Raw genomic sequence first — 26,709 nt, forward strand, 5'->3', positions numbered from 1 at the left:
TAGTGGATTTTCCACACTCTGACACCCTAAGTCGCCACAAAAGTCCAGCAGACTTGCCACTAGTCACAGCTATAACTATTAAGCTACTGATATTGTTGTTAACCTCATAATAATTACACTTTTAAGCGTATATTATTTGTGTAAGATGGTGAGTCTGGTACCTGTAGTACTATGAGATTCATTGACGCATATCTGGCTACCCACATACCTCCACCCATGAAAGTGTCTCAGTTGTTATAATGGTGTCTGTCATTTGTGACCATAATGTCAATGAGAAGAAGTTCAACACAGTTTTTCTTCTAGAAGTTCATTCAACTTTTGTTCTAGGTTCTATTACAAGGATTTTATGTTTCTTTACTGTATTTAAGTCTTTAGGGCTTACAGTAAATACATTCACACATGAGACTCATTAGGTTATGTCTGACTATCCACATACCTCCCCCCATGGATGTGTTTCAAATGTTATAATGGTGTCTGTTTGTTTGACACATGGTCAGTGTTTGGAAGCTGCTAAGCCCCTGGACGGAACCTCTAAGACAGAGATAATTTGCTTGTCCTGACCGGGACAGTTTGTGGAGGTTGTGATGCCTCTGGAAGGAATCTCTGAGAGCGCGAGAGAGATAGGGTTGGCTTCACCTGACCGAGGTCAGGGTGTAGAGACTGCTACTTCTCCACTGGGATACTTCTAGGGAAAAGCTTTATCTGAACCTTTGCGGGCATACGCAAGTAAAATTGAATAATAAGCACTCACCACTTAAATACATAGGTACATATTATAACTGGCTTGCACCTCTGTGTGCCTCACCAGAAACAGTTCTCCAGTCAAGGACTGGAGTACACTTCTTAGCAAGTTGCGCCACTAAAGTAAATGTTCTCCGTCGTGTCAGTGCTCTGACTACTTCGATTAACCAGGACTGGATAGATGTCATAATTGCGTAGTGATACACAGATTGGATTGCGCCAATCCTGACTAATGAAAACTCATGCCAGAGATCCAGTCTTGCGGTCAGAGATTACTGACCTGGCTGATGGAATGGATTGATCCGCCCATCTCCAGTCATTTGCCATAAAGAAAACATGATTTTGACTCTATATATGTTACTGTTCTACTAATTCTACCATTGATTTTTCATTCGTACACCTCTTGTTCCTGAAATATGGCCACCTCTTCTATGTATGTAAAACTAGTTTTCATGAGCAAGAGTTACCATGCTCAGGTGCTCTGTACTCGTAACTAGTGATGAGTGAGCACTACCATGCTCGGGTGCCCGGTAGTCGTAACTAGTGATGAGCGGACACTACCATGCTCAGGTGCTCGGTACTCGTAACTAGTGATGAGCGGGCACTACCATGCTCAGGTACTCTGTACTTGTAACTAGTGATGAGCAGACACTATCATACTCAGGTACTCTGTACTTGTAACTAGTGATGAGCGGACACTATCATACTCAGGTGCTCTGTACTTGTAACTAGTGATGAGCGGACACTATCATGCTTGGGTGCTCTGCACTTGTAACTAGTTATGAGCGAGCACTAACATACTCAGGTGCTCGGTACTTGTAACTAGTGATGAGTGGGCACTACCATGCTCAGGTACTCGTAACTAGTGATGAGCAGGCACTGCCATGCTCGGGTGCTCGGTACTTGTAACTAGTGATGAGCGGTAACTACCATACTCAGGTGCTCGGTACTCGTAACTAGTGATGAGGGGGCACTGCCATGCTCGAGTGCTCGGTACTTGTAATTAGTGATGAGCGGGCACTGCCATGCTCTGGTGCTCAGTACTCGTAAGTAGTGATGAGCAGGCACTATCATGCTCAGGTGCTCGATTCTCGTAACTAGTGATGAGCGGGCACTACCATGCTTGGGTGCTCGGTACTCGTAACTAGTGATGAGCGGGCACTACCATGCTTGGGTGCTCGGTACTCGTAACTAGTGATGAGCGGGCACTACCATGCTCGGGTGCTCGGTACTTGTAACTAGTGATGAGCGGGCACTACCATGCTCGGGTGCTCGATTCTCATAATGAGGAGTCGGATACTTGGACGGGCTAGACTTGTGTACGAACGATAATGGAAGTCAATGGGGAACTCGAGCATGTGCACGATTCTCAACTCTTCTCCGTTGGGATCTTTTTAAAGACCATTTCCAGGTGTCAAAAAAGGACTTAAGGCTACTAACACGCTGCGATATCGGTACCGATATTGCTAGCGTGCGTTCCCGCCCCCATCTGTTGTGCGACACGGGCAAATCGCTGCCCGTGTCGCACAGCATCGGCCAGACCCGTCACACTACTTACCTGCCCTGCGACGTCGCTGTGACCAGCGAACCACCTCCTTTCTAAGGGGGCGGTCCGTGTGGCGTCACAGCGACGTCACTGAGCGGCCGCCCAATGGAAGCGGAGGGGCGGAGATGAGCGGGACGTAACATCCCTCCCACCTCGTTCCTTCCGCATTGGGGCCGGCGGCAGGTAAGGAGAGCTTCCTCGTTCTTACGGTGTCACACGGAGCGATGTGTGCTGCCGCAGGAGCAATGAACTACTTCGTACCTGCAGCTCCAACGATATTCGAGAATGGACCCCCATGTCACCGATGAGCAATTTTGCACGTTTTTACGACGATGCAAAATCGCTCATAGGTGTCACACGCAACGGCATCGCTACAGCGGCCGGATGTGCGTCACCAATTCCGTGACCCCAACGACTTCACATTAGCGTTGTAGCGTGTAAAGCCCGCTTTAGATTTATATAAAATAAAGAGGGGTCATATTTCAGGAACAGACAGGTGAGGGAGCAACAGATAGAAAACACTAGATTCAGGAGCACAGCAGCATTTACACCATTTAAAAGAAATATTTTTTGTTGGACGTGACGTATCCTTTATAAAAAGAGAAAAAATTCTTCCTGTGTTCAGATCGGATCAACATTCGAACAATAATTTATTTGTCCTAAGAAATCAGCTATTTTTTTCTGAAAACATGACGTGTTTTTGCTGTGACCAACTCTTGACGCACCGTAGTTAATTTCACAAATTTACACTTTTCATGGTAAAGACGACTTGTTGTCTTTGGAGATTACACTTTTTTCTCCAGACCACCTTGTCTTTTATATGGAACAGATTTTCATCATATTTTTTCATATTTAACTATACACATAGATCATGTCTCCCGTTAGATTTCTCTTCTCTAGTTTAGTTGCCCTTCTTCTTAGCTTCTTTCTTATGACCCGATGGCCAGAATTAAACTGCATATTTCCATATTAGGTCACACCGCGACCACCTACTGTATGTTTTTGCTCATATTTGAAGGAATATTGGATAGTGATTTTTCAAAAATAAACGTAATAGGTATTGTGGTTGTCTCTCTCTGCTATATGAGACTTGTGACATATCAAGGACTTGAGAGTCATTTTCCATTCTTGGCTCTCAATATTAAACTTGTTTTCCTTTCCTTTGACAGTTGTAGGGTTAATCTTTGTATTCCCAATTGCCAGCTCAACTGTTTCCAGTTTGTGAGCACTCCCAGTATCTTTATATACCCTCTCCTACTAGCAGAGGGTGCCAGTAGTTCTCTTTGCCATTTGGATGGTTGGCCAGGAGGTGGAAGGAGCTGCTGAAACTCTCTGTTAAAGAAGCTGTAGTTCCTGTAGTCTTGGTGCTGACTACAGCAGTCTGTTGTTGTATTTCCTCCTGTCTGTCTTCCTTCCCTGGTGTGTTGTTCTAGTGCAGCAGTGGGGCTAGCTTCCCTTACCTGCCCACTCCCTAGCCAGGGACAATTGTAGGGTGTTTTCAGGGCTTCAGGTTCCTGCTCGGCGACAGGTGTGGAACCTGTATAGTGACTGGCTAGGAGTGTAGGATACAGAGGTAAGTAAGTGGAGAAGGTGTCTATCTTCCCTCTCATTAGTCGTAGGGCCCTCTGTTGTTAAAGTTTCCTTGGTGTACCTTTTGTTTGTTGTGGTGTAACCCTTGTTGTTGTATGTTTTGGCTCATGTCGGACTCTCCCTTAGGCCTCTTTCACACGTCCGTGAAAATCACGCACGTTTTTCACGGACGTGTCAAAGGTCCGTATTGTCCTCCGTGTGCCGTTTTTATGGCACACGTGTGATCTCTGTGTGTTATCTGTGATAACACACGGAGAACGGGAACTTTTTGCTCACCTGTCCCTGGCGTAGCTGTCCGTTGTGCTGATCTTCGGTCTCCGGTCCTGCCGACTCCCTGCTACTGCTGCTTCCGGCCCGCAGTGAAGTGAATATGCAATGAGCATAATGAGCGGCGGTCAGAGGCAAGTGACATCAGCGGCAGAGACAGGAAGGCTTTAGCAGGTGAGTAAAGTTTTGTTATTTTTTTTACAGACACGTGTGTTTTCTCCGGTGTGTGTCACATGGAACACCTTCGTGTGGTCCGTTTGCGTTCCGTGTGACACCTGTGATGCCGGAGAAAAACGGACATGTTTAGTTGTGGAGCACACAGGCACACGTATGCTCCACACATACACACGGTCCATGGCAGAATACGCACGTGAGCACAGACCCATTGATTTTAATGGGTCTATGTGTGCCAGTGTCTCCGGTACATGAGGAAACGAACCAAGCACGTGCCGGAGACACGGACATGTGAAAGAGGTCTTAGTCCACGCCGTGACAGTTATGTCTATGGCATTTGCCATCTTGGTTAGAGCAGTGTAAAACAGTAAAATCAGATCATGGATAATAGATACACACAGAAAAAGTAGTGTCGAGATTGACACCTATTTTGTAGAACGAAGGAGCCAATTATTCTTATTCCATATATCTGAAAGCAAATATTGGTAATGTTTCGCATATATATATTTTTTAAAAACATGCATTGTTTTTGCAGGGGGCATAGTCTTGAACCCATCTTATTATGGAATGCCAGGTCACACCAACACGATGATCCATGAGGTGGGTCATGCCCTGGGACTTTATCACGTGTTTAAAGGAGTCAGTGAACGGGAATCCTGTGATGACCCATGCAGTGAAATCGAACCTTCCATGGAAACCGGAGACCTATGTGCAGACACCTCGCCCACTCCAAAAAACAAGCTGTGCCGAGATCCTGACCCAACAAATGACACCTGCGGGCCAATGTTTTACACTGGAACTCCTTATAATAACTACATGAGCTACACAGGTGAGGCTGCAATTATTTTTAATATATATATATATTTTTTTTTATGTTGTTTTTCTCTTTATATTTGTTAAGCTCAGTATGGTTTATATTCATAAAGTGTAGGTTGATAAATATTCTTTTATGGGTGAAAATTGTGAATAAAATGGTTAAAATAGGATGCAGCTCCCACAATGCAGCTGTGACACATTTCTGTTGGCTGCTATTTTTTTGAAAAACCGTGAAAAAGATATAGCTGTTTTCCATAACCCTGATGTTTTTTAAGCTATTTTCTGACAGCCATCGAACTCAAACTCGTCAAACTCTGTTCACATTGCGGAGTCCGATAAGCAACCTGGTCTCTCGTAAGTGCGCAGCTTTGCTGGGCGTCAGCTGAGTTGTTCCACTGCTCCCAGCTATGAAGGAGTTAATCCTTTTTGGAACAGTGTGTAACTCTTGTGAGAGTCGGGTTGATAATTACCATCCACAACTGGTCTCTTCCTATTTAAGGCTGGGGAGTGTAGTAGGAAATTGCTGAAGATAGCTTCAGCATAGTTGCAGCGATCCTGGTCTCAGTGGTTATTTCGTTTATGATAAACTACAGTTGCTTTTCTGTGTGGTGGGAACATTTCCTTGTTGTGAGTTTATTCCCTACCCATTTCATTATTCCCTTGTACACTTATCGTCTCCCCTTTGTGATTGAGTACAGTGTGTACCCTTGTCCTTGTCTTTTCTGTATGGGGTTTGTTACTGGGTCTCTGGCCCGCTCCAAGGGTGGGGAAGAGGGGGAGTAAGATCAGGTCTCGGACAGGAGTCAGGATCACGCTGGGGGCTCGGACCTGGCTACCATCAAGCCTACCACCGAGATAAGGGAGCCCCTGTTTCGTCATTACGTACCCCGTGACACACAGGCTATGTCATCCAATCACCAATCAGGATTTCATTTACAAAAGTTAATGGAAAACCTATTTAGGCTTCTTTAGAAAAAAACTAAATTGCAGGTTTTAAATGAATCCATAGGCGAAAAAAAATCCAAAATGAATACGATGCTTAAAAAGAATAAAGCTGACACTTTTATTTACTATATCATTGAACTATATGACATTTTCATAGATTCAGTGACACATTACACAATAAAAATGCTTTCATTACAGATTCCCATTAGTGATACACAACAAGCAATAATAGTTTTCATTACCTCACTGAGCTATTTTAATTTGCCATGCTGTGTTATTTAGATATTACTGAATCCCGGCTTTCTGCAAACCCTCGATTCTCTGCCCCTTAGTCTTATTTTTTGGGACAGAACAGCGTTCCCGCTGCGATTTACAATTGTATTTTTATATAGATGTATTAAATCAGAGCTGTAGTTATATGATAAAGACCTTCTATATAAAATATGTTAACATTATGGTCATGGCGTGAGAGCTATAAAAAATGAAGCTATGAAATATAGATTTTGGGAAGTTGCACAGAAAAAGCCTTGGGTTCCACATATGGCGCGCAGACCACCAACTGTTCCGCCATGTCATATCATAATTCTTATCATCTACCTGCATGGTTGGTGGAAATGAACACACCATGGACATATTTCATGTGCGGACTGACCTAGTTAGTATGAGTAATTATGCTATAAGTCTTTATGTTTTCCACATGCTTTTAAGTACCACTATTATTTAAATAGAATATATCACCTATATATTTTTTTCTTTTACTAATTAAAGCCAGATACTGATATTCTTTTTAGTCTTGGAAGAACACAGGAAGAATGTGTAGTCAATTTTCTATGCCTTTATGTTGATGCCGAGACTATTGTGGGCCACAAACATACCTAATATGAATCTATATGACAAAATCCTCTTATTTTGTCCAATCGAGCCAGACCGATGAACCATGACTTGCCAAATTGGCAAAGTTGGTGTCGGATCTCACTATGATAGCATGACTGTAAGAGTGGCTGATGAGGACAGTGTCAACTGGTGGCACGGAACGTTGAGTTGCGGGCAATGAGTCACCTGACTGTCTGAAAAAGGTGGAAAAAAGAATTTTGCCTCAAAAATTTGAGGAGTAGTGGTAGAGAAAAGATATGAAAACTGGATCCCAATAAGGTATGCATAGCTGTAGGCCAAGTTTTGCTGAAGTAGAGTCAGTAGAGTAAGGTCCCCACCATGCCCCCGGAGCAGCAAAGGATAGTGAGTTTAATGAACCAGCAGGGGATCTGGAACACCAGGAGAGTGCTAGGTAGAGGGATTCGCCACTAGATGGCAATAGACTTAACAAACCAGTAGGGGAGAGTACTGACAGTAATCCTCTATTGGAGGGCACGAGTCTCCCCAGTGGAAGAAGTGGCTGGTTGTACGGGTCGGAGTCAGAACCAGGAGGTCAACGAGGTACTAGGGGTCAGATGGACACAGAGTCCAGGGAGGGTCGAGTCAGGAGCCAAGAGGGAATGTCAAAGACTGGGGGAGCATGCGGAAACTAGAGTTTATAGACAAGCCGAAGTCGGGAGCTGGGAGAGCAGTTAATAGCAGGGAGTACAGGAGGCTGGAAAAACAGAGGAGGGAGGATGGAAGTCGGAGAGGAACGGAGGCGGTCAGGACGTAAAGCAGAGGGGACGCAAAGTCAGGAAGGAAGGCAGGGTAAACATACACAGGCAGTACAGGAGGAGGGGGAGCGGACACAGTCATAATAGGAGACAGGGAGGATGAATGTAATCAGGATGGTAGGCAGGATCAGAACTTACAAGGGACCAACGGCACACTGCAGAGCAGAATTATAACCGGCACCGCATGAACGGAAGTGCCCAGAAGATAAAGGCACCGTGATCCCGAGAAAGAGGCACGGAAGGGGGGCCCCTCCCCTTGGCCACACTCCAGGAAACACTGACAGCCAGTAGCATGACAGTGAGTCTTCACAGTGAGGATGATACAGAGAGCAGGTCGGAGTTTCTCAAAAGTAAAAAGTGGTTTAGTTTTAATCCTGAGACTATAGTAAAGGAGTCAAGTTGATAGCTGGAAGAAAAGCAGTGGCGACATAAAATAGGAGAGCCAGGTAGTCAGTCTAAGGTTGGTAAGAAAAAGACACTTGTCACACGGAGTTTTGCACAAACTTTGCCAACTCTCATGGCTGCTTTGGACTCAGTTCAGATTGCAGATTCTGAAACTCTGCTTGATGGTTTCTCTGGTGTCTGGGATCAACACAGGCAGACTCGGGCATCGACCTGCTATGTGCTAATTCATAGGCAAGTTAGCAAGTGTTCATCTCTGCTGGTCTGTTCCTCCTTTAATCACTTGTTGTGGGGAGACCTATCACATCTGCTCCACTCCTATTTATACTGTTAGAATCCTTCTCCACATGCCAGCTATACTTCATTCTTTGTTGGTCTGTGAAGTGTGGTGTCCTAGACTCTCTCCGGGGAAAGTTGTGTTTAGTGTTACTTTTGCTTGGTTAGGTTGTGGAGTTTACCTGTTGTTTTGTACTTTCTTCCTGCTCTCGTTTTCCTCCTGAATGTTTTATTTTGTGTGTGTATGTGCTGTGTGACAGAGTTTTGTTTGTTCTCTTGTCTGTCTTATTCTGTGGTTTCAACACACTCCTGTCCCGTCCCTCCCTGGGGAATGGGGAGGGCAAATTAGATCAGGACTGCTCAGGAGCAGGGCCAGGAAGGAGATTCAGGCCTTTCGACCATTTGAACTATCCCTGAGAATAGGGAAGGCAGAGGACCCCCTAGCTTGAGGGACAGCTTAGGAGTCCTGGTTTCTCACTTTCCCAAAGTCATTGTAAAAACACTCAAGAGAAGACCATATGAGAGGTAGGTGAATAGAAAAGGCCAGAGTTTGTGTGTGGGAACTCTGGGAATAGACAAGAGTGAGAGGTTGGCTTTTGGAAGGCTAGGAATAGAGCTATGACTGTATACAACAGAGTACAAGTGCAAACCCTGGCATACCGCAGACCATGGAACAGGAGAATGCTGAGCATGTCTTGTTATTAAGTTCTCGTTCTTTCTGAAGCATTATCAAATTTGGTACCTCCATACTGGAAGACTTGTAAATAAATCAGCCTTTTGTTAAGTATCCATTATTTGCATAAATCATTTGACTTTTTGATGGTGTTATGTGTTCCTCTGATGTCGAGGATGTGAAAGATAAGGCCCCAGCTTACCCTTCCCTTACAGTATGTTTGTACAGTATTTGCTGATTATAGATTTTTTTATTCTATTTTCTACGTATGATTATGGAGCAGCCATCTTTCCCGTGGTGCTGTTAACAGCAATTAAACATATTCAGGAGCCATGAGGACTATAGGGAATTATAGTCTGATAAGGATCATTGACTTCCATGGGAGCGTGTTGTGGAAGCTGGGCCATGGCTATCACTTATTATGAACAGTTGGATCCTGTGTTTTTATATATAAAATATACATATATATGTGTGTGTGTGTGTGTGTTACCTTTCCTTGTAATCCTGGGTGTAATGAGATGACTGATAAGAAATTATCTACATTGTCAGCAAGAACACTACAAGGTTTCCAATTTATTTTACCATAAACAGGGACAAATTTTTTTTAAATTTTTTCTTTAATCGTCTAAAATTCTGAAAAAATAAGTTTAGCATAGAAAAAATACTTTAAAGGGAACCTGAAAGGTAAAAAAAATTGCAGGCATAGTGGTAATCTTAAGCATGTCCAGCTGGCCTACTGTAACAGCAGCTACAGGGAGAAAATAAAGTTGTATTATCCCTGCAGCTGCTCACTTCCAGTTATCAGGGCTGTGCAGTGTGCAGTAAACAGTCAGCACTCATTATACAGCGAGTGCTCTGTTATCACTCCCCCTGCACTTTCACTGACTGTCTAATCTACGGTTTGTGTACAGGGTAGGATGTTTAGTTGTATAGTGAGCGGTGACTGTTATAGCTGCCCGTAGGGAGAATAAAACTTAATATGAGACGTTCCTGAGAATCCAGTCAACTTTGGTTAATACATAAAATATTATTAACAGATGAAAGTGAATTGTCTTGAGATTCTCATTGTTGTAAACTTTTTGTAAAGTCTAAAGACAATCGTAGAATGTTGACCTAATAACAACCGGTTAATTTCATTATCTCTTCCATTTTCAATATTAGATGATGACTGCGCCAACAGCTTTACCCCAAACCAGGTTGCGCGAATGCACTGTTACCTTGATCTGAAGTATCAAGGATGGACCAGATTGCCTAAGCCGTCACCTGTCCCTTTGGCACCAACAGTAATTAATCAGGGTCCAGACTTTCTCACCATTCAATGGATGCCTCCTATCAGTGGAGAACTGTATGAAAGGTAATAGAAGTGGAATTTGCCTCTGTTATGTATTTTGCAGTTGACTAAATTGTTCTATATGCTCTCTCTGAGCAGAGACTCGTTCTTCATAGCAAATACATTAATCTGTGAGGGAGCTGGAAGACTTCCCATTATGGTTTGTGTCCTATGGACAAAGTGAGTGGCAGCTCAGCCATCCTATTGAATCAGGGGCATGCTGGGCTGTCAGTATTGTTAGTGACAGCTCAGCCACCCAATCAGAGGCAGGGGCGTGCTGAGCTGTCAGTGTGAGTGACAGGCCAGCTGCCCAATTTGGCCAGGTTTGCTGGGTTTCCTCCAGGTGTCGCATGTTCAGGATGATTACCTGGCTATTTAGCTGGCTGACAATGGTCAGAGCATTGCCAGGCATAGCCTTGCCTGGTTGTGTGTACCTACTGTTTATTATTCTGCTACTCGGATCTTTGTTGCCTGACCTCAGACTTTGTCTTTGGACTATTTGTTTGTATTGCTTCTCTGACTTTGACATATTCTGTCCTTTATTGCCTGACCTTGCTCGGACTTTGCCCTCTGACTATTCTTTTGCCTTACCCTTTTGCCTTTGACGTGCAACTTAGTTTTAAATTCTGCAAAAAATGTTTTCTTTTATTGGCCTAATGTTAGTGGCATAATGATACAGTTTCCTTATTTTTCTATGTTTGTTTCTTACATTTTGCTTGGTTGAAAATAACTATTTTATTCTTTTACAGGGATTCTGGATCTCTATGTGACGTTTGCACAGCTGATGGATCTTTCCTCCAGTATGCACATCAGGCCTCTTCTACTCGTACCTGTGACAATTCTGGATACTGGACTCCTGACGAGGCAGTGGGTATGTCTTCTGTGTGCTTTTACTATGATTGGACATATATAGTGGTGCAGCGTGGGTTGTCAGCACTATTTCGAACCCAAGTTCTAACCCTAAACCAAGTTCTAACCCTAAACCAAGTTCTAACCCTAAACCAAGTTCTAACCCTAAACCAAGTTCTAACCCTAAACCAAGTTCTAACCCTAAACCAAGTTCTAACCCTAAACCAAGTTCTAACCCTAAACCAAGTTCTAACCCTAAACCAAGTTCTAACCCTAAACCAAGTTCTAACCCTAAGCCAAGTTCTAACCCTAACCCTAGCTGCTGTAGCCAGGGATTGAAAAGTATATAAAAAATTAAAGTTTATTATATTGATACCGTTTTGTTTTTACTATAGATACTTTTATTGTAATTTGGGACAGCTCAATGGGCAGGTTTCAGATGAGAAGTGGAGAACCACGATTCTCCACGATTTTCTCATCTTCCGTGAAAAATCATGAAATTATGAATATCCATAGACAATCTCATATGAGTGCTATCTGAAAACCATGGATTATTGAGACTATTGTTCTCTGAAAACCATGGATGGCACTTGTACGTAAAAAATCGGCCGTCTGAATGAGGCCTTATGACCATTATTTTCAATCATCTCATTCTTTTGGTCTCGTCCTTCTTAGTTCTTCCTTTGACCTTACTTTGCCGGGCTTTTTCTGATTAAAGCCATTATGGTATTTTAATATTTTCTCATACTGAGTCACTAGAGAATAAGTTAAGGTTTTCAGTACTGTATCCAATACTCCAAATAGAAAACAATTGCAAATGCTAATGGAATAATATTGAGATTTATTTAGCAAATTAGATTTCCAGGAAACCTGACTCATCACGTGGAGTGCAGATCGGTCTATTTGCTTTCTAAAAAAAAAAAAAAATAAATCTGCATGAAATGTCATATGAAATGTCATATTTATTATTGACTTGGCATTTGATACTGTGTAATTTCCCTGATGATGTCCGGTTGCAGCTCATTTCGAGGATAAATGTTTAGCTTAGTTTTACGCTAGTGAGACGGGGATTATAATAGGTTAGAAAAGCAACCGACCACCCTGACAGAGTTCTTATGATGACTAGGGTTAAAGAGGACCAACCACCAGGATTTTCCTTTATAAACTAAAGCCAGTGCTATACTGATGCCATCATGCTGATTCTATACATACCTTTAGTGTTGAGATCGGATGTATACTTTCTGAAATACAGGCAAGTAAAGTTGGTGAAATGCACTGTTATTTGATTGATAGCAGCTACACAATATCCAATAGGTGGGTCACGTTTTGCTAGTTATTCCCGCCCCTATCTGTCTGCCTGCCCTTCCTTCCCCCTATCCTTCCTCCCTCACTCATCCCCCTGTAATAACAGAGATGGGGAGGAAGGACAGGCAGGGAGACAGGGGCGGGAATAACTAGCAAAAGCTGACCCACCTATTGGATATTCTGCAGCTTCTGTCAATCAAATAACTATGCATTTCTCAAGCTTTACTTGCCTATATATCAGAAACAATACATCCGATCTCACAACTGTAGGTATGTATAGAATCAGCATGATAGCACCAGTAGAGCACTGGCTTTAGTTTATATAGGAAAATCCTGATGTTTGGTCATCTGTACAAAAGATGGATATGGTAGCATGAGTACAGTACTAAAAAGTGAGCAGCAGCAGACAGTCAACCCGGTGCCCCTGTGCAAAAAAAAATCATATGCTCCTCCTTTCCCAACATACCCACATCCTTTAATGGCTAGAATAAATAATAACCCTTAAAGGTAACCTGTCACCAGGATTTTCTCCTATAACCTGTGGCCACCACCAGTGAGCTCTTATATACAGCATTTTAGAATACTGTATATAAGAGCCCAGGCTGTTCTGTATAATGTAAAAAAGACATTTTATTTTACTCACTTAGGGGGCGATCCAGTCCGATGGGTGTTGCTGCTCTTGGTCCGGCACCTCCTCCAGCTTGCGCGATAACCGTTCTCCTTTCCAGCCCCGTGTGGATGACGCATGCTATATCATCCACACAGAGGCCTTCATTGCACTCCTGCACATGCGCACTTTGATCTGACATGCTGACGGCAGAGCAAAGTATTGTATTGCACATGTGCGGGCAGTCATTCGCTTTTCCTCATGCCTGTGCATTACAGTAGTTTGCTCTGTCCTCAGCAGGGCAGATCAATGTGCGCATGCGCAGGAGCGCAATGGAGGCCTCTGTGTGGATGATATAGGACGCATCATTCACACAGAGCTAAGAAGGAGGACGGCGATGGAAGGGAGAGGAGGCGCAGGACTGAGTCCACTGACGCCCATCGGACCTGAGTGCCCCACAGGTGAGGATAATAAAGATGTTTTTTATGTTATACATATTGGCCTGTGTTCTTATATACAGTATTCTAGAATGCTGTATATAAGGGCTCACTGGTGGTGGCCACAGCTTTTAAAGAAAATCCTGCAATAAGCAAGGGAGAAAGAATGGGTATATATGCTGCACTGCTGTGATGAAAAGAAACATCCAGGAGTAAGTGAAATAGGGATTTATTTCTCTATGCGTTTCGGAAATATCCCTCTCCTTCTTCAGGAAATCACATATTTTATCATGTTACATATCACATTATCATTTTATCATTTCATATATTTGTTATGTGATTTTCCTGAAGAAGGAGAGGGATCTCTCCGAAACACGTAGAGAAATAAATCACTATTTGTGCTACTCCTGGATGTTTTTTTTCACCACGGCAGTGCGGCATCTATAACTATTCTTTCTCCCTTGGTTATTGCTGTCATACACGTGGGGCTGCTGCAACCGTATACCGTGAGCATTTTCAGTTGGTTGTGACTTACACAACTTGTCAAGGTGAACCTTTCCAACACTCTTTCCTTACTGTCAATCTTGGATAAGACCCTATTGTGCGCTTTTTTTTCTTCCAGCAAACTACCTAAGGGAAAATCCTGGTGACAGGTTAAGCATATTTTTTACTGTCCTTCTAGAAAAATGCCAACATAAAGGAATCTCAAAATCTTTGCCCTTGACTAGACATATCCCAAAATTTCACGATACTCTGCTGGGAGCTGTACATACTATACATGTCTGTAGTTGTGATGTGCATTGCGTAAATTTGCAGAAATGTTCCAAATTTCAAATTAAAGCTTGGGAATATGAAGAGATTAATAATGACATTCCTGGTGATCTAGGGTAATGTAGTGAGAGGGATACGTCCATGAGAAGAGGTTGACGACAACCTAAAGGCTGCAGAACACCTTCCTTTTGTTACTCCGTTGGTGACAACAGACTGCTTCTGAATTATCGGTCAATAATTCCGTAAAGACAGTCATGTAGGTTCTGTGAATAAATAATAAGGTGGTACAATGTGCTTGTTATCTAAGAGATAAAAGCCACTGTGGACCCAGACTAAATCTGATAAATAGAATTGGTTCAATTAAATGCATGTGTCCTAAGGGCCATAATTGAAGCTTTCACATTTATCTCAGAAAGCATTGGGAAGTTGGTCAATCCTTGAGTTTTCAGTAGCTTTGATGACCTGATCCTGATGGATAAAACCAGAAAAGGCAGTAAACACCTTAAAGGGATTCCTGTTCAGCCAATGTGTCACCAATGTCTTTGCATTTTGACGGTATCTTCAAGTGACTTCTATAATTACGCAAGACCAAGGGTTGGGGGAGCAATAAATATGCAAGAAGTGCCAATATCCTTCAGCTTTCATAAACTCTTTTCACATGGCCTAGTTATTTCCATTGGAACTGTTTTGGGATCATAAATGCAAAAATAAAATGTCCAATTACAGAATTCGTTCATTTTGATGGCAACTGAAAAATGCCTTCTGTTTGCTTCCTTTCCATGTGCTAACTGTTTTTGCGAAAATACATACATTAAAAATTAAAGGAAAAAAAACAACAAAAACGGATGGAAAATTAAAACCAAAGTATCCAATTTTAAACTGTTTGTTTTTTTTAAAGAAGTATTTACTAAATATAAGAAACTTTGGTTTCTGTACTCTGCTGCAGAGGATAAGTTCATGAGTTACCAGACTCAAAAATTGCAAATTGACAGCAACTCAGATAAAGGTCTTCCTAAATGATGCACAGACATCACGAAGCAGATTAAAGATGTATTTATTCAATATAACAAACTTTGGTTTCTATCCTCTGCTGCAGAGGATAAGTTCATCAGTTATCAGCCTCAAATATCGCAAATTGACAGCAACTCAGATAAAGGTCTTCCTAAATGATGCACAGACATCACGTAGCAGATACTTATTCAATATAAGAAACTTTGGTTTCTGTTTTGTATTTGGTTTTGCTCCAATTTTCCTTTTTTTAAAATACTGAATCTCTTAAAAATGAATGACTACTAAATGTGTGAACAGAGCCTGAGCCTTTGTCCCAGTTTTTGCCCCTTTGTCTTCTTTCCTAGTAAATGTTATAAAATTCAAAATAGTAATTTAGAAAAGCTAAACATGTTCAAAATTCATACTTTATGTATTATTAATCATCTACTATGCATAAATGAGGGGACTTATGTTCACAGAGTTCTGTATTTTTATCCAGGCCCTCCAGACGTGGACCAGCCCTGCCAGCCAAGCTTACAGGCATGGAGCCCCGAATTTCACTTGTTTACCAATATGTCTGTCCCCTGTAATGAGCCTAAAGGATGTATGCTGGAGCTCCATTTCTTAAAGCCGGTTCGACCTCAGGCACTCACCATATGGATAACCTACCTGTCCCAAAACATACCTAACCCCATCTCAAATATTGAGTTAGTTACCGAACTTAATCAAACTTTACACCTGGGAAGTATGGAAGCCTTTTGTGATACTCCATTGACCATTAGACTGACCACTGATCAAAAAGTTTCAAGAGTCCGTGTATATACGTTTGATGCAAGCATGGAGATAGATGCAGCTCTTCTTATGTCCATGTCTCACGATCCTCTTTGCTCAACCTGCAGACCTGTGAAATACATAATAGTCAGGAACCCTCCTTTTTTGAGAAATACCCAAGTTACGAGAACTCAACGCACTTTCAAGGACATGTGAGTAGAACCAATAATAATGGAGAAGAGTTGAGTCTACATGGAAGGAAACTGTTCCTACTGGTAAACAGGTTTTGCTTGCACAGTATGTTATTAGAGAGATGGTTCATTTGAGATTTCCCCCACCAAAAAAAGGACCGCGAAAAAACTACAAAGGGGTGAGGTCTTAAAGGTACTAAAATGTTAGGAAACAAGTAGAAAATGTATTCAAGTAGTGAAAATAGCATGGTGGCACCAAGACGTTCAGTTACAAGTGGTTTGCAATGTGGTGGTATCAAGTTGCACCTTAAAGGGGTCCCATTTTCCTTGCTATTGAGCCTCATCTTCTGTATGTTCCAATGAGTGGAGCTAAGCATGCATTCCTTAATTGTTCCTGAAAATTAAGTATTTCTTCCAGAATATTATTGCAATTACACATTTGGTTATACAAACACGTTTATTACCTTTTGTGTATATTGGAACAACACAAAAAAAAAAACAGAGAAAGAAAGGCAATTTGGAAATAATTTCACACAAAAGCCCCAAAATGGGCAGGACAAAATTGTTGACCACCTTCAAATTAATATTTGGCTGCACAGCCTTTGGAATAAATAACTGCAATCAATCGTTTCCTATAACCATCATCAAGCTTCTTACTAGAGATGAGCGAACCGGTCGCGGTTTGGCTCGAGCTTGGTTCGCCGAACCAAGGTCTCGTTTGAGTTCGGCGAACCTCTCGAACCCATAGGAAACAATGGGAGGCAATCACAAACACATAACACATGTTTGTTCATGCCAGATGGGAGATAAATAATTTTTTACCGCCACTGTCATGTACTGTAACGTGATCATCGGTATATGTTGTATACCGGTGATCACATGAGCGGGGAACAGAAAAACCGTCCTAAATCATGATCTCTAGGGTCTCAGCTACCCCCTGAAACCCTGGAGATTTTCTGACGCTGGGGGGCGCTATTCACTTATTTCTGCCTGCTGTTTATAAACGGCAGACCAGAATAACGCTTCATTCACACGACCGATCTGTTTTTGCAGTCCGCAAAAAACGGTTCTTTTATTTACGGGTGCATCCGTGTGGCATCCGTTTCTGTTCCATATACGGTCTGTATGTCATCCGTGTGCCTTCCGTTTGTTTGCGTACTGCAAAAAAACAGAAGGAGGGAAAATACATAAATTTTCCCAGGATCTGTGACGCCCTGGACTCCCAGGGGTCACAGGTAACAACACACAACACCACACACCCCGACCCCAGTGAGGCACCAGCAGACAACAAGTCCTGACCGCCTCCCTCAGGTCTAGCCAGGCACACCAGGTGGGCGGAGCCAGGCGGATAGGCACGCCCTCCGAGGAGTCTGCTGGCCTGAGGCAGGGAAAGGATAGTGGGGAGAGGAGTAGTGAGGGGAGTAAAAGTGGCGAGCTGAGAGTCAGGGGCCTAGGACGGAGCCTAGGACCCCTTGGAATGGTCAGGCAGGCAGACGGTGGTGGCCGTCTACAGGAGTCCAGTCAGGGACTGAACTGTGGAACCGTAGGGATCGAGAAGAGGGTGGTGACCCTTCAGACCCGAACCGGGGAGCTAACAAGTCAACTGGAGCACCAGGCAGGGTACTCAGACCCCGTTCTAGCCCAGAAGCAAACGGGCTCAGACAAATCTACTGATTGCGGTCTGGACCTCAGGGGTTCATTCCCACCCAAAGTCCCGATAGACGGCAACAGCCCACCGATTCCGGATAAGAGCCACCGCCAAGGGCCAGAGATCCAAAGGGCCAGCGCCTGCGGGCAAAAGGGCTCCTCCGGTACCCAAAAGCCGGGGTGCGGACTACCATTGCTGAAGCATAGGAGTCACTATAGCAAATTTAAAGGTGCAGAGAAAGGCGACATCACCACCCTCACTGGGGACACACGCAGCCGGCTGTGGGCACGGATCTACACCGAACTTGGTTTACCATTGACTCTGTGTAGTTTAATCGTGAGTACACCAGTGCCATCAGGCACCACGCCGCAAGCAAGTCCCTGCGTCCTGCAACCCCCCGCTCCTGCCACCTGGCCCCGGGACCAACAAACCCCCTACCTACGGAGGGGTCAACACCTAGCTGCGACCCACCACGGATCCCGGACGAGCCCCCGCACCCTCACCGCAGCGGTAGTGCCCATCACCTCACCACGACCCGTGGGTGGCGTCACGAACTGTTACCGGTCACAGCGGTTCCGGACATGAAACCGGTCCACCCCAAACCAAATAACCAAACCTCCCTTCCTTTCCAAAGCGACGTGGCCCCTGGTCCGGAGGCGCTCGAGCCACCGACAACCCGAGCCCGGATCCAAGCGGCTCGGCGGAGAGCAGCCGAGCCCCCAGGGCGGTACAGATCCATAGCTTCAACCTACATGAGGCGGTCACATGTTCACTCCAGTGCCATTTTCTACTTCCACCTATTTTTGTAGCCAGCTAGGGTAAAGCAGACGGCTGAAGCCTGCAGACCACAGCTGGCAGCTTCACCTTGGCTGGTAATCCAAAACTGAGGGCACCCCACGCTGTTATTTTAAATTAAATAAATAATTAAAAAAAAAAAACACGTGGGGTTCCCCCCAAAATTGTATCACCAGCCAAGGTAAAGCGGACAGCTGGGGTCTGATATTCTCAGACTAGGGAGGTCCATGGTTATTGGACTCTCCTCAGCCTAAAAATAGCAGGCCGCAGCTGCCCCAGAAGTGGCGGATCCATTAGATGTGCCAATCCTGGTGCTTCGCCCCAGCTCATCCCATGCCCTGGTGCGGTGGCAAATGGGGTAATATATGGGGTTAATACCAGATGTGTAATGTCACCTGGCATCAAGCCCTGGGGTTCGTGAGGTCAGGCGTCTATCAGATACCCGACATCACCAACCCATTCAGTAATAAAAAAAAAATAGACGACAAACACATTTTTAATCGAAAAAACACTGCCCAAAACATTCCCTCTTTCACCAATTTATTAGAAAGAAAAACAAATCCAGGTCTGCTGTAATCCAAGCGGTTCCCATGACAATCCATACCATAGTCCCTGTCCCAGTCAATGAAGAGCAGAATGTTCCCCATTGGCTGGGAGAGCAATGCAGTGACCTGAGCTATCATCAATAAGTCAGCCCAGGTCACTGCAGGGCATAAGTTCTGCTGTCAGGAGCGAGGTACATTACCTGCGGGGACGATCTCCTGCACTGCTGATAGCAGACCTGTCACTGACTTCAATGATCGCCACCTTCACAGCCAAGTATCGCGAGAGCCTGTGATGTCACCGCTAGTGACAGTCTCTGGTCAGCAGCGAGAGGAGGAGATGTGACAAGCGGCGGCCATGGAGGACAGTGACAGCTGAGGTCGGGAGGGTGGGACTTCATCACCGCAGGTAAGCCAAGCGGGACCATGTGTTCGGAGTGCCAGGTGGGCGGAGCCAAGCGGGGCCATGTGTGCGGAGTGCCAGGTGGGCGTAGCCAAGCGGGGTAATGTGTGAAGAGTGCCAGGTGGGCAGAGCCAAGCGGGGCCATGTGTGCGGAGTCCCAGGTGGGCGGAGCCAAGAGGGGCCATGTGTGCGGAGTGCCAGGTAGGCGGAGCCAAGCGGGGTAATGTGTTCAGAGTCCCAGGTGGGCGGAGCCAAGTGGGGCCATGTGTGTGGAGTGCCAGGTGGGTGGTGCCAAGTGGGGTAATGTGTGCAGAGTCCCAGGTGGGTGGAGCCAAGCGGGGTAATGTGTGAAGAGTGCCAGGTGGGCGGAGCCAAGCGGGGCCATGTGTGTGGAGTGCAAGGTGGGCGGAACCAAGCGGGGTAATGTGTGCAGAGTCCCAGGTGGGTGGAGCCAAGTGGGGTAATGTGTGCAGAGTGTCAGGTGGGCGGAGCCAAGCGGGGCCATGTGTGCGGAGTGCCAGGTGGGCAGAGCCAAGCGGGGCCATGCGTGCGAAGTGCCAGGTGGGCGGAGCCAAGCGGGGTAATGTTTGTAGAGTGCCAGGTGGGCGGAGCCAAGCAGGGTAATGTGTGCAGAGTCCCAGGTGGGTGGAGCCAAGCGGGGTAAGGTGTGCGGGCGGTGGAGTGCAAAGTGGGTGGAGCCTAGTGGGGCCACGTGTGCGGGCGGCGGAGTGCAAAGTGGGTGGAGCCTAGCGGGGCCATGTGCGCTGAGGACGCCAGTGCCGGGGACTGCATGGCTGGGGACAGGTGAGTGTGAGTGTGAGTGTGTGTGTGTGTGTACATGCTGAGTGCAGAAGGGGGTGGAGCCCAGCGGGGAAATGTCGAACCGCAAACCACGAACCGCGCTCAACTCTACTTCTTACACCTCTCAACTGGAATTTGGACTCTTTTTTTTGCTAACTGCTCCATGTCTCTCATAATTGAAGATGCTTTCTCCCAACAGCAATTTTAAGATCTCTCCATAGATCGTCAATGGGATTTAGATCCAGATTCATTGCTGCCACTTCAGAAGTCTCCAGCACTTTGTTTCTATACATTTCTGGGGGCTTCTTGAAGTATGTTTGGGGTCATTGTCCTGCTGGACTCATGATCTAGGATGCAAACTCAGCTTTCTGACACTGGACACTACATTGCCACCCAAAATCCTTTAGTAATCTTCAGATTTTATGTTACCTTGTACACAATAAGGCACCCAGTGCCAGAGGCAGCAAAGCAACCCCGAAACATAATAATAATAATATTTATTCATTTATATGGCGCTATTAATTCCATTGTGCTTTACAACATATTTGAACCTCCACCATACTTCACTGTAGGTACTGGGTTCTTGTCTTTGTAGGCATCATTCTGTTTTCAGTAAACAGTAGAATGATGTGCTTTACCAAAAAGCCCTATCTTGGTCTCCTCTATCAACAAGACACATTCCTAGAAGGATTTTGGCTTACTTATATACATTTTGGCAAACTGCAGTCTATCTTCTGTATGTCTCTGTGACAGCAGTGGGCTCCTTCTGGGTCTCCTGCCATAGCGTTTCATTTTATTCAAATGTCTACAGATAGTTCTCGCTGACACTCATGCACCCTTAGCCTGCAAGACAACTTAATTTTTTAGATCTTGATTGGGGCTGTTTATCCAACATCTGGACTCTCCTACATTGCAATTTTTCATCAATTTTTCTATGCCGTACACATCCAGGGAAATCAGCTACATTCCCATGGGTTGTAAAGTTTTTGATTATGTTATGCACCGTGGACAAATTAATTTCAAAATCTCTTGAGATAGACTATGTAACCTTGAGAATGTGAATATTTTTCAACAATTTTGGTTCTCAAGTCTTCAGACAGTTCTTTTCTCTTTTTGTTCCCCATGCCTAATGTGACATACACAGACACACAATGCAAAGATTGAGTCAACTTCTCCACTTTTTATCTGATTTCAAGTGTGATTTTCATATTGCCCACACCTGTTATTTGCCACAGGTGCGTTTGAATGAGATGTGGGAAGGAGAGGGAGAGGGAGTGATCCAGCACAATTCCTCCTTGGTTTAAAACATTTAGGATCTTTATTGAAACTTCTTTAAAAACATGGTGAAGACCGAAAATAAACTTGCATAGTAAAGGCGCAATTCATGAGGGCTTTACGCGTTTCGGACTGAAAATAAAACCAACTAGTCCTTAGTCATAAGTGTCTCATGAATCCAAAGAAGCTACTGAAATAGACTTACTCATTAAGTGAGGAAAAGGGAGGGGTGGAAAAATGTGTGGAAAAGTGTGTTAATTACCACAGGAAAAAGAGAAAAAAAAAAAAAAAAAAAAAAGGAGAGAAAAATAAGAAGAAAGTTGGAGAAGGAAAGGCAGATAAATAACAGGAAATTCTTAAGCTCTATACGATTGAAACTGCTGTTCCAGGTTATAATAAACATATAAACGATGAATCACACTATATTCAGTAAATACATATTCAATTATAAACGCAAAAAAAACCCCTAAAAATCCAGACAACTAATTAGAAAACCGTGCAAATAAATACAATAGTGTATAAACTTATACAGGGAGAATGTATGATATATAGAATGAAAAATGCCAAATCTTTGGCTAGTGTTATGCAGGGAGGTGGGGTGGGAGAAGGAAGGGGGGGGGGGGGGACGGATGGGATGGGGGTGGGGGGGGAGGAAGGGGGGGGGGGAGAAGGCGAGGGATAATTCCATAATTACGGAATTATGAATTCGCCAGCTGAACCCTGGATATCGTTCATTTTATTATTTCTACTTATTTTTTATTCTTTATTTTTTATTTTTTATAATTTATTTGATCATTGGCTGCAAATTAACACATCTCTATGTGGATAACATTCATAGGGGATGTACAAGGTTGGAGGTTAAAAGCCCGAATTATTTCCCATTTATTATATTAAGGCTGTATTTTGGCATAAGGTTAGTATATTGGGGATCGCGATGATGGATATAATTAAATTATTCTTCTGCCTATTAGATATAGATTAAATATTATAATCTTTTCGTGAATATATTTTTTATTTTTTATTGTTGTCCCTCACATCCATAGCACTGATTCTATAACCGTCGATTTTGTAATGGTTACTCCCAAATTAGATATCAAGAGATGGATGAATGAATGAGAGGCTGACGAGAAAAAAAAAACAAAAAAACAAAAAACATTCTTATTAGTGATTGGGATACATGCGCAAGTATTAGAATATAGGCTTAACGGCTTTGCATACCTCCTGTATGATAAAATTGGAGTTAAATTTAAGTGATAAAAGTGGGACCAAGTCTGGAATGTAAGGCGTAACCGTAGGGTGAATCTACCAAAAAAGTGGTCATAAATATCCCCATTTGCCTGGGAAATGCTAATGCTAGGTTTCCCTGTCCCTTCATATAAAATGTATTTATAGAATAATAAGTTTATAATGTAGCATGGAGTTGACGCAAAAAATATATATATATATACCAGGACATTGATATAGATGTTAATTTCTATTTGGTGGTGAACCCAAAATTGAAATAAGGTGTCCTAGGTGAAGGAAGGGGGGGGGGGGGGGAAGGTGGGGGGGGGGAGGGGGGGGGGGGGAGGGGGAGGTGGGGGGACCAGGGTGGGAGGGCGACAACTAACCAATGGTACCAAATGGCACTGGAAAGCCTGAATTAATCAAGGGACATATATAATATATAATAATTCGCAAGTTTAATATTTATAATTAACTAGGATCCGAATATGGGGATAAACACAAAAGCGATCTTAAAGAGCAGAAACATTAATATTAATGACTCTATTTATTTGGGGATCAGTATATATATATAAGTCTTGGGACACTGGGTGGGTAAATACAGGTAGGGTGGGGGGGGATCCTGGAGGGGGGGGGGGGGTGGGTTGGAGGAGGGCCCCTATGGTGATTGGTGCTGGAAAATAGGGTCCACATAGATTTTAATGTATATGGTTAGAAAATGAAGCGCAAATCTGAACGGTAATTAAAACCGCTCGGATATCGTGAATTTAATTTCAAAATCCATTTTGCTTCAGCCATCAGCAGGGCTTTAAACCAATTGCCTCCTCGTGGGGGTCTGGGAATAAACTCCAAGCCTGTGATTTTCAAGGTGGTGAAATCTGCAGTATGGCATTCTATATAATGCCTAGTTAATCCTGACAAGGAGCGTTTCCTAACCAATGCGGCATAGTTTAGTGAAGTCCTATCCTGGGCGGCAATAGGAATACGGATATGCTCCGAAATCCTGGTTCTCAAGGCTCGAGAGGTGCACCCTACATAAAACTTATTACAGGAACCACACGTAGCGACATAGACTACATGCGTGGAGGCACAATTTATAAAGGATTTAATCGCAAAATTCACCCCATTGTTGTCTATGAAAGATTTATTGTTCTGCATAAATTTGCAGAGACCGCATCTGCTAGATCCACATTTAAAGGATCCTTGCATACTGAGCCAATTTTTATTCGATTTTCCAGTTTTATTGGGAGCATATCTGCTTGGGGCCACTAAATTCCCCACTGTACAAGCCCTCCTAGCCACTATGTTAACTCCAGATTGAAGGATGTTACTCAGAGTATTATCTTGACATAACAGGGGAATAAAACGTAGAATGGCATGTTTAATTTGAAAAAAATCCGAACTAAAGGGTGTGGAGAATGTTATACGGTTGGTGTTTTTAGGGGGTAACGGGTGATCAGCCAACAAAACGGACCTAGTTCGATTGTCAGCAATCGCACTAGCCCTTTTTATGATTGAATCTGAATAACCCCTTTTACTAAGTCTCCCTTTAATGCAGGTGGCCTCTTTCAGGTAAGTTTCATTCGTAGAGCATAAACGTTTGGCCCTTAAAAATTCACCGACTGGTAAATTTTTTAAAGTCTGAGGAGTATGGCAGCTAGTGGCATAAAGGGAGGAGTTGCCACTAGTGGGTTTTCTATAAAGGGCAGATTTAATGGAGCCTGATGTAGTATCCCCTGATAGCATGACGTCCAGGAAGGGGGCTGTCACTGAATATAAGTTCATTTTGAATTTCAAATTTAGTGAATTGCCGTCAAAATAAGTGTTGATGGCATTCATAGTTTCCTGCGGAGTACTAGATGGATTATTTTTACAGATTAAGATCTGATCATCTATGTACCTGGCATACCAGATAATACGGTCCATAAAGGGGTTATTATCAATGTAAATGAACCGTTCCTCCCATTTTTCCACCCCTCCCTTTTCCTCACTTAATGAGTAAGTCTATTTCAGTAGCTTCTTTGGATTCATGAGACACTTATGACTAAGGACTAGTTGGTTTTATTTTCAGTCCGAAACGCGTAAAGCCCTCATGAATTGCGCCTTTACTATGCAAGTTTATTTTCGGTCTTCACCATGTTTTTAAAGAAGTTTCAATAAAGATCCTAAATGTTTTAAACCAAGGAGGAATTGTGCTGGATCACTCCCTCTCCCTCTCCTTCCCACATCTCTGCTACCGGTCAGGATAGACCGTGGGATCCTGGCACCCGCAAGGCTGAGCAGTCCGGGCAGCAGGTGAGCTGAAGACTTTTTTCGTTTATTCATTATTATTTGACTTGTTCTATCCTACCTTACGTGCTCCCTGCAGCCCTTGACACGGACTGAGTCTAATACCATTTATACACATATCCCTTTGTGTATTAATTTTTACACGCTTAAGCCTTTATTGCGGCATCATACAGTTTAATTTTACTGTCCCTCCTACCTATATACATATGTACAATTACATATATATATTTTTGTATAAACCATTTTTGTGAAGACCCTGAAGTTGAATGCATCTGGATTCCTTCTCATAAGGCATTTTTTTGTACTATTTATGCTACTATATCCTACTCATTTTTTCTAATATGGATACCTTGGATTTTCTGGACTGTGAGGAAAGGAGAAAGAGGTTGGAGGACGTATTCTCTGGGCAGTCGAGCTCTACCAAAACACATACTAACCACCAGTCAGATGATGCCACATATACTTTCTGGGATTTGGAAAAGCTTTCCATACAACGTTTAAAAACCTGGTGGGATTCCATGACCTTGCAGAAGTACATAGAAAAACAAATGATCCCCAGGGGCTTGCGACTTAAAAAGTCTCCCACTTTCTCTTTCTCTGAAGAATTTAAAGAGAACTGGAACTCCATTCTTTCGTCTTGTTCGCTTAAGCTCATGGATCTGATTATTGCAGAGGAAAAAAAGCGAATTCTAAACCTCGACGATCAGATTAAAAAAATACAAACCCACCTGGTCGAAACCCATGACCCTACGGATTTTGACAGATTGAATAAGCGACTCAGGAATGCGGTGGATAAAGTGGAATCTGATATTATGGACTTAAAACAGAATAAATATAGAAGAGATACCAGAGATTACGATAGCAATCAAGTATACACCTGGCACCTTAATACCAAGTCCAAATCCATCTTAAAGAAACCGCACCAGGGTCAGCGGAATGGAAGATCCGTTTACTTTTCCTCCACTGAGAACGATTCTGCCAATGACAGCACCAGCTCTTATGAATCAGGCAGAAATATCCACCTTCCACATACGTCAAAAAAACCTGCCAGTAAGAAATGCCATTCCAGGAGAGGGGGCAGAAAACATAGAAGATGGAGGGAGAAGATATCATCTCAGATCAAGGAAACGTCGCTATTGGAGGGATTAAGTCATAATAAGTCCCCAGATAATACAGTTGTAAATCTGTCAGCTTCCATTTTGGACTCTGTTCAGATTAGCATCCTCCAGAAGGGGTTAAATTTTGCTCCCACCAACAGAGCTGATCTTTTCCAAACCATTACGGACATCAATAAGTTCATCAGAAACCTCACAATTAAACGACACTTTTTTGATCATGATAACGAAATCAGGGACCATCCTTCTGATCCCTCACCCAGTAATATTACGGACATACCTTTATT

General features: G+C 43.5%; 1 protein-coding gene across 4 annotated transcripts in view; it reads left to right on the forward strand.

Annotated features, from left to right (window-relative positions):
* The window catches only part of PAPPA2 (pappalysin 2), a 324,687-nt gene that overhangs the window by 139,146 nt on the left and 158,832 nt on the right, over nucleotides 1-26,709 (forward strand). For all 4 annotated transcript variants that reach the window (XM_075320150.1, XM_075320152.1, XM_075320151.1 and 1 more), the window contains exons 5-8: nucleotides 4,854-5,147; nucleotides 10,241-10,433; nucleotides 11,159-11,280; nucleotides 15,868-16,351. In XM_075320150.1, the coding sequence (XP_075176265.1) occupies nucleotides 4,854-5,147; nucleotides 10,241-10,433; nucleotides 11,159-11,280; nucleotides 15,868-16,351 (1,093 nt within the window). The remainder of the gene's footprint in view (nucleotides 1-4,853; nucleotides 5,148-10,240; nucleotides 10,434-11,158; nucleotides 11,281-15,867; nucleotides 16,352-26,709) is intronic.

The sequence above is a fragment of the Anomaloglossus baeobatrachus genome, chromosome 8, assembly GCF_048569485.1.
Source record: "Anomaloglossus baeobatrachus isolate aAnoBae1 chromosome 8, aAnoBae1.hap1, whole genome shotgun sequence".
Taxonomy (NCBI): Eukaryota; Metazoa; Chordata; class Amphibia; order Anura; family Aromobatidae; genus Anomaloglossus; species Anomaloglossus baeobatrachus.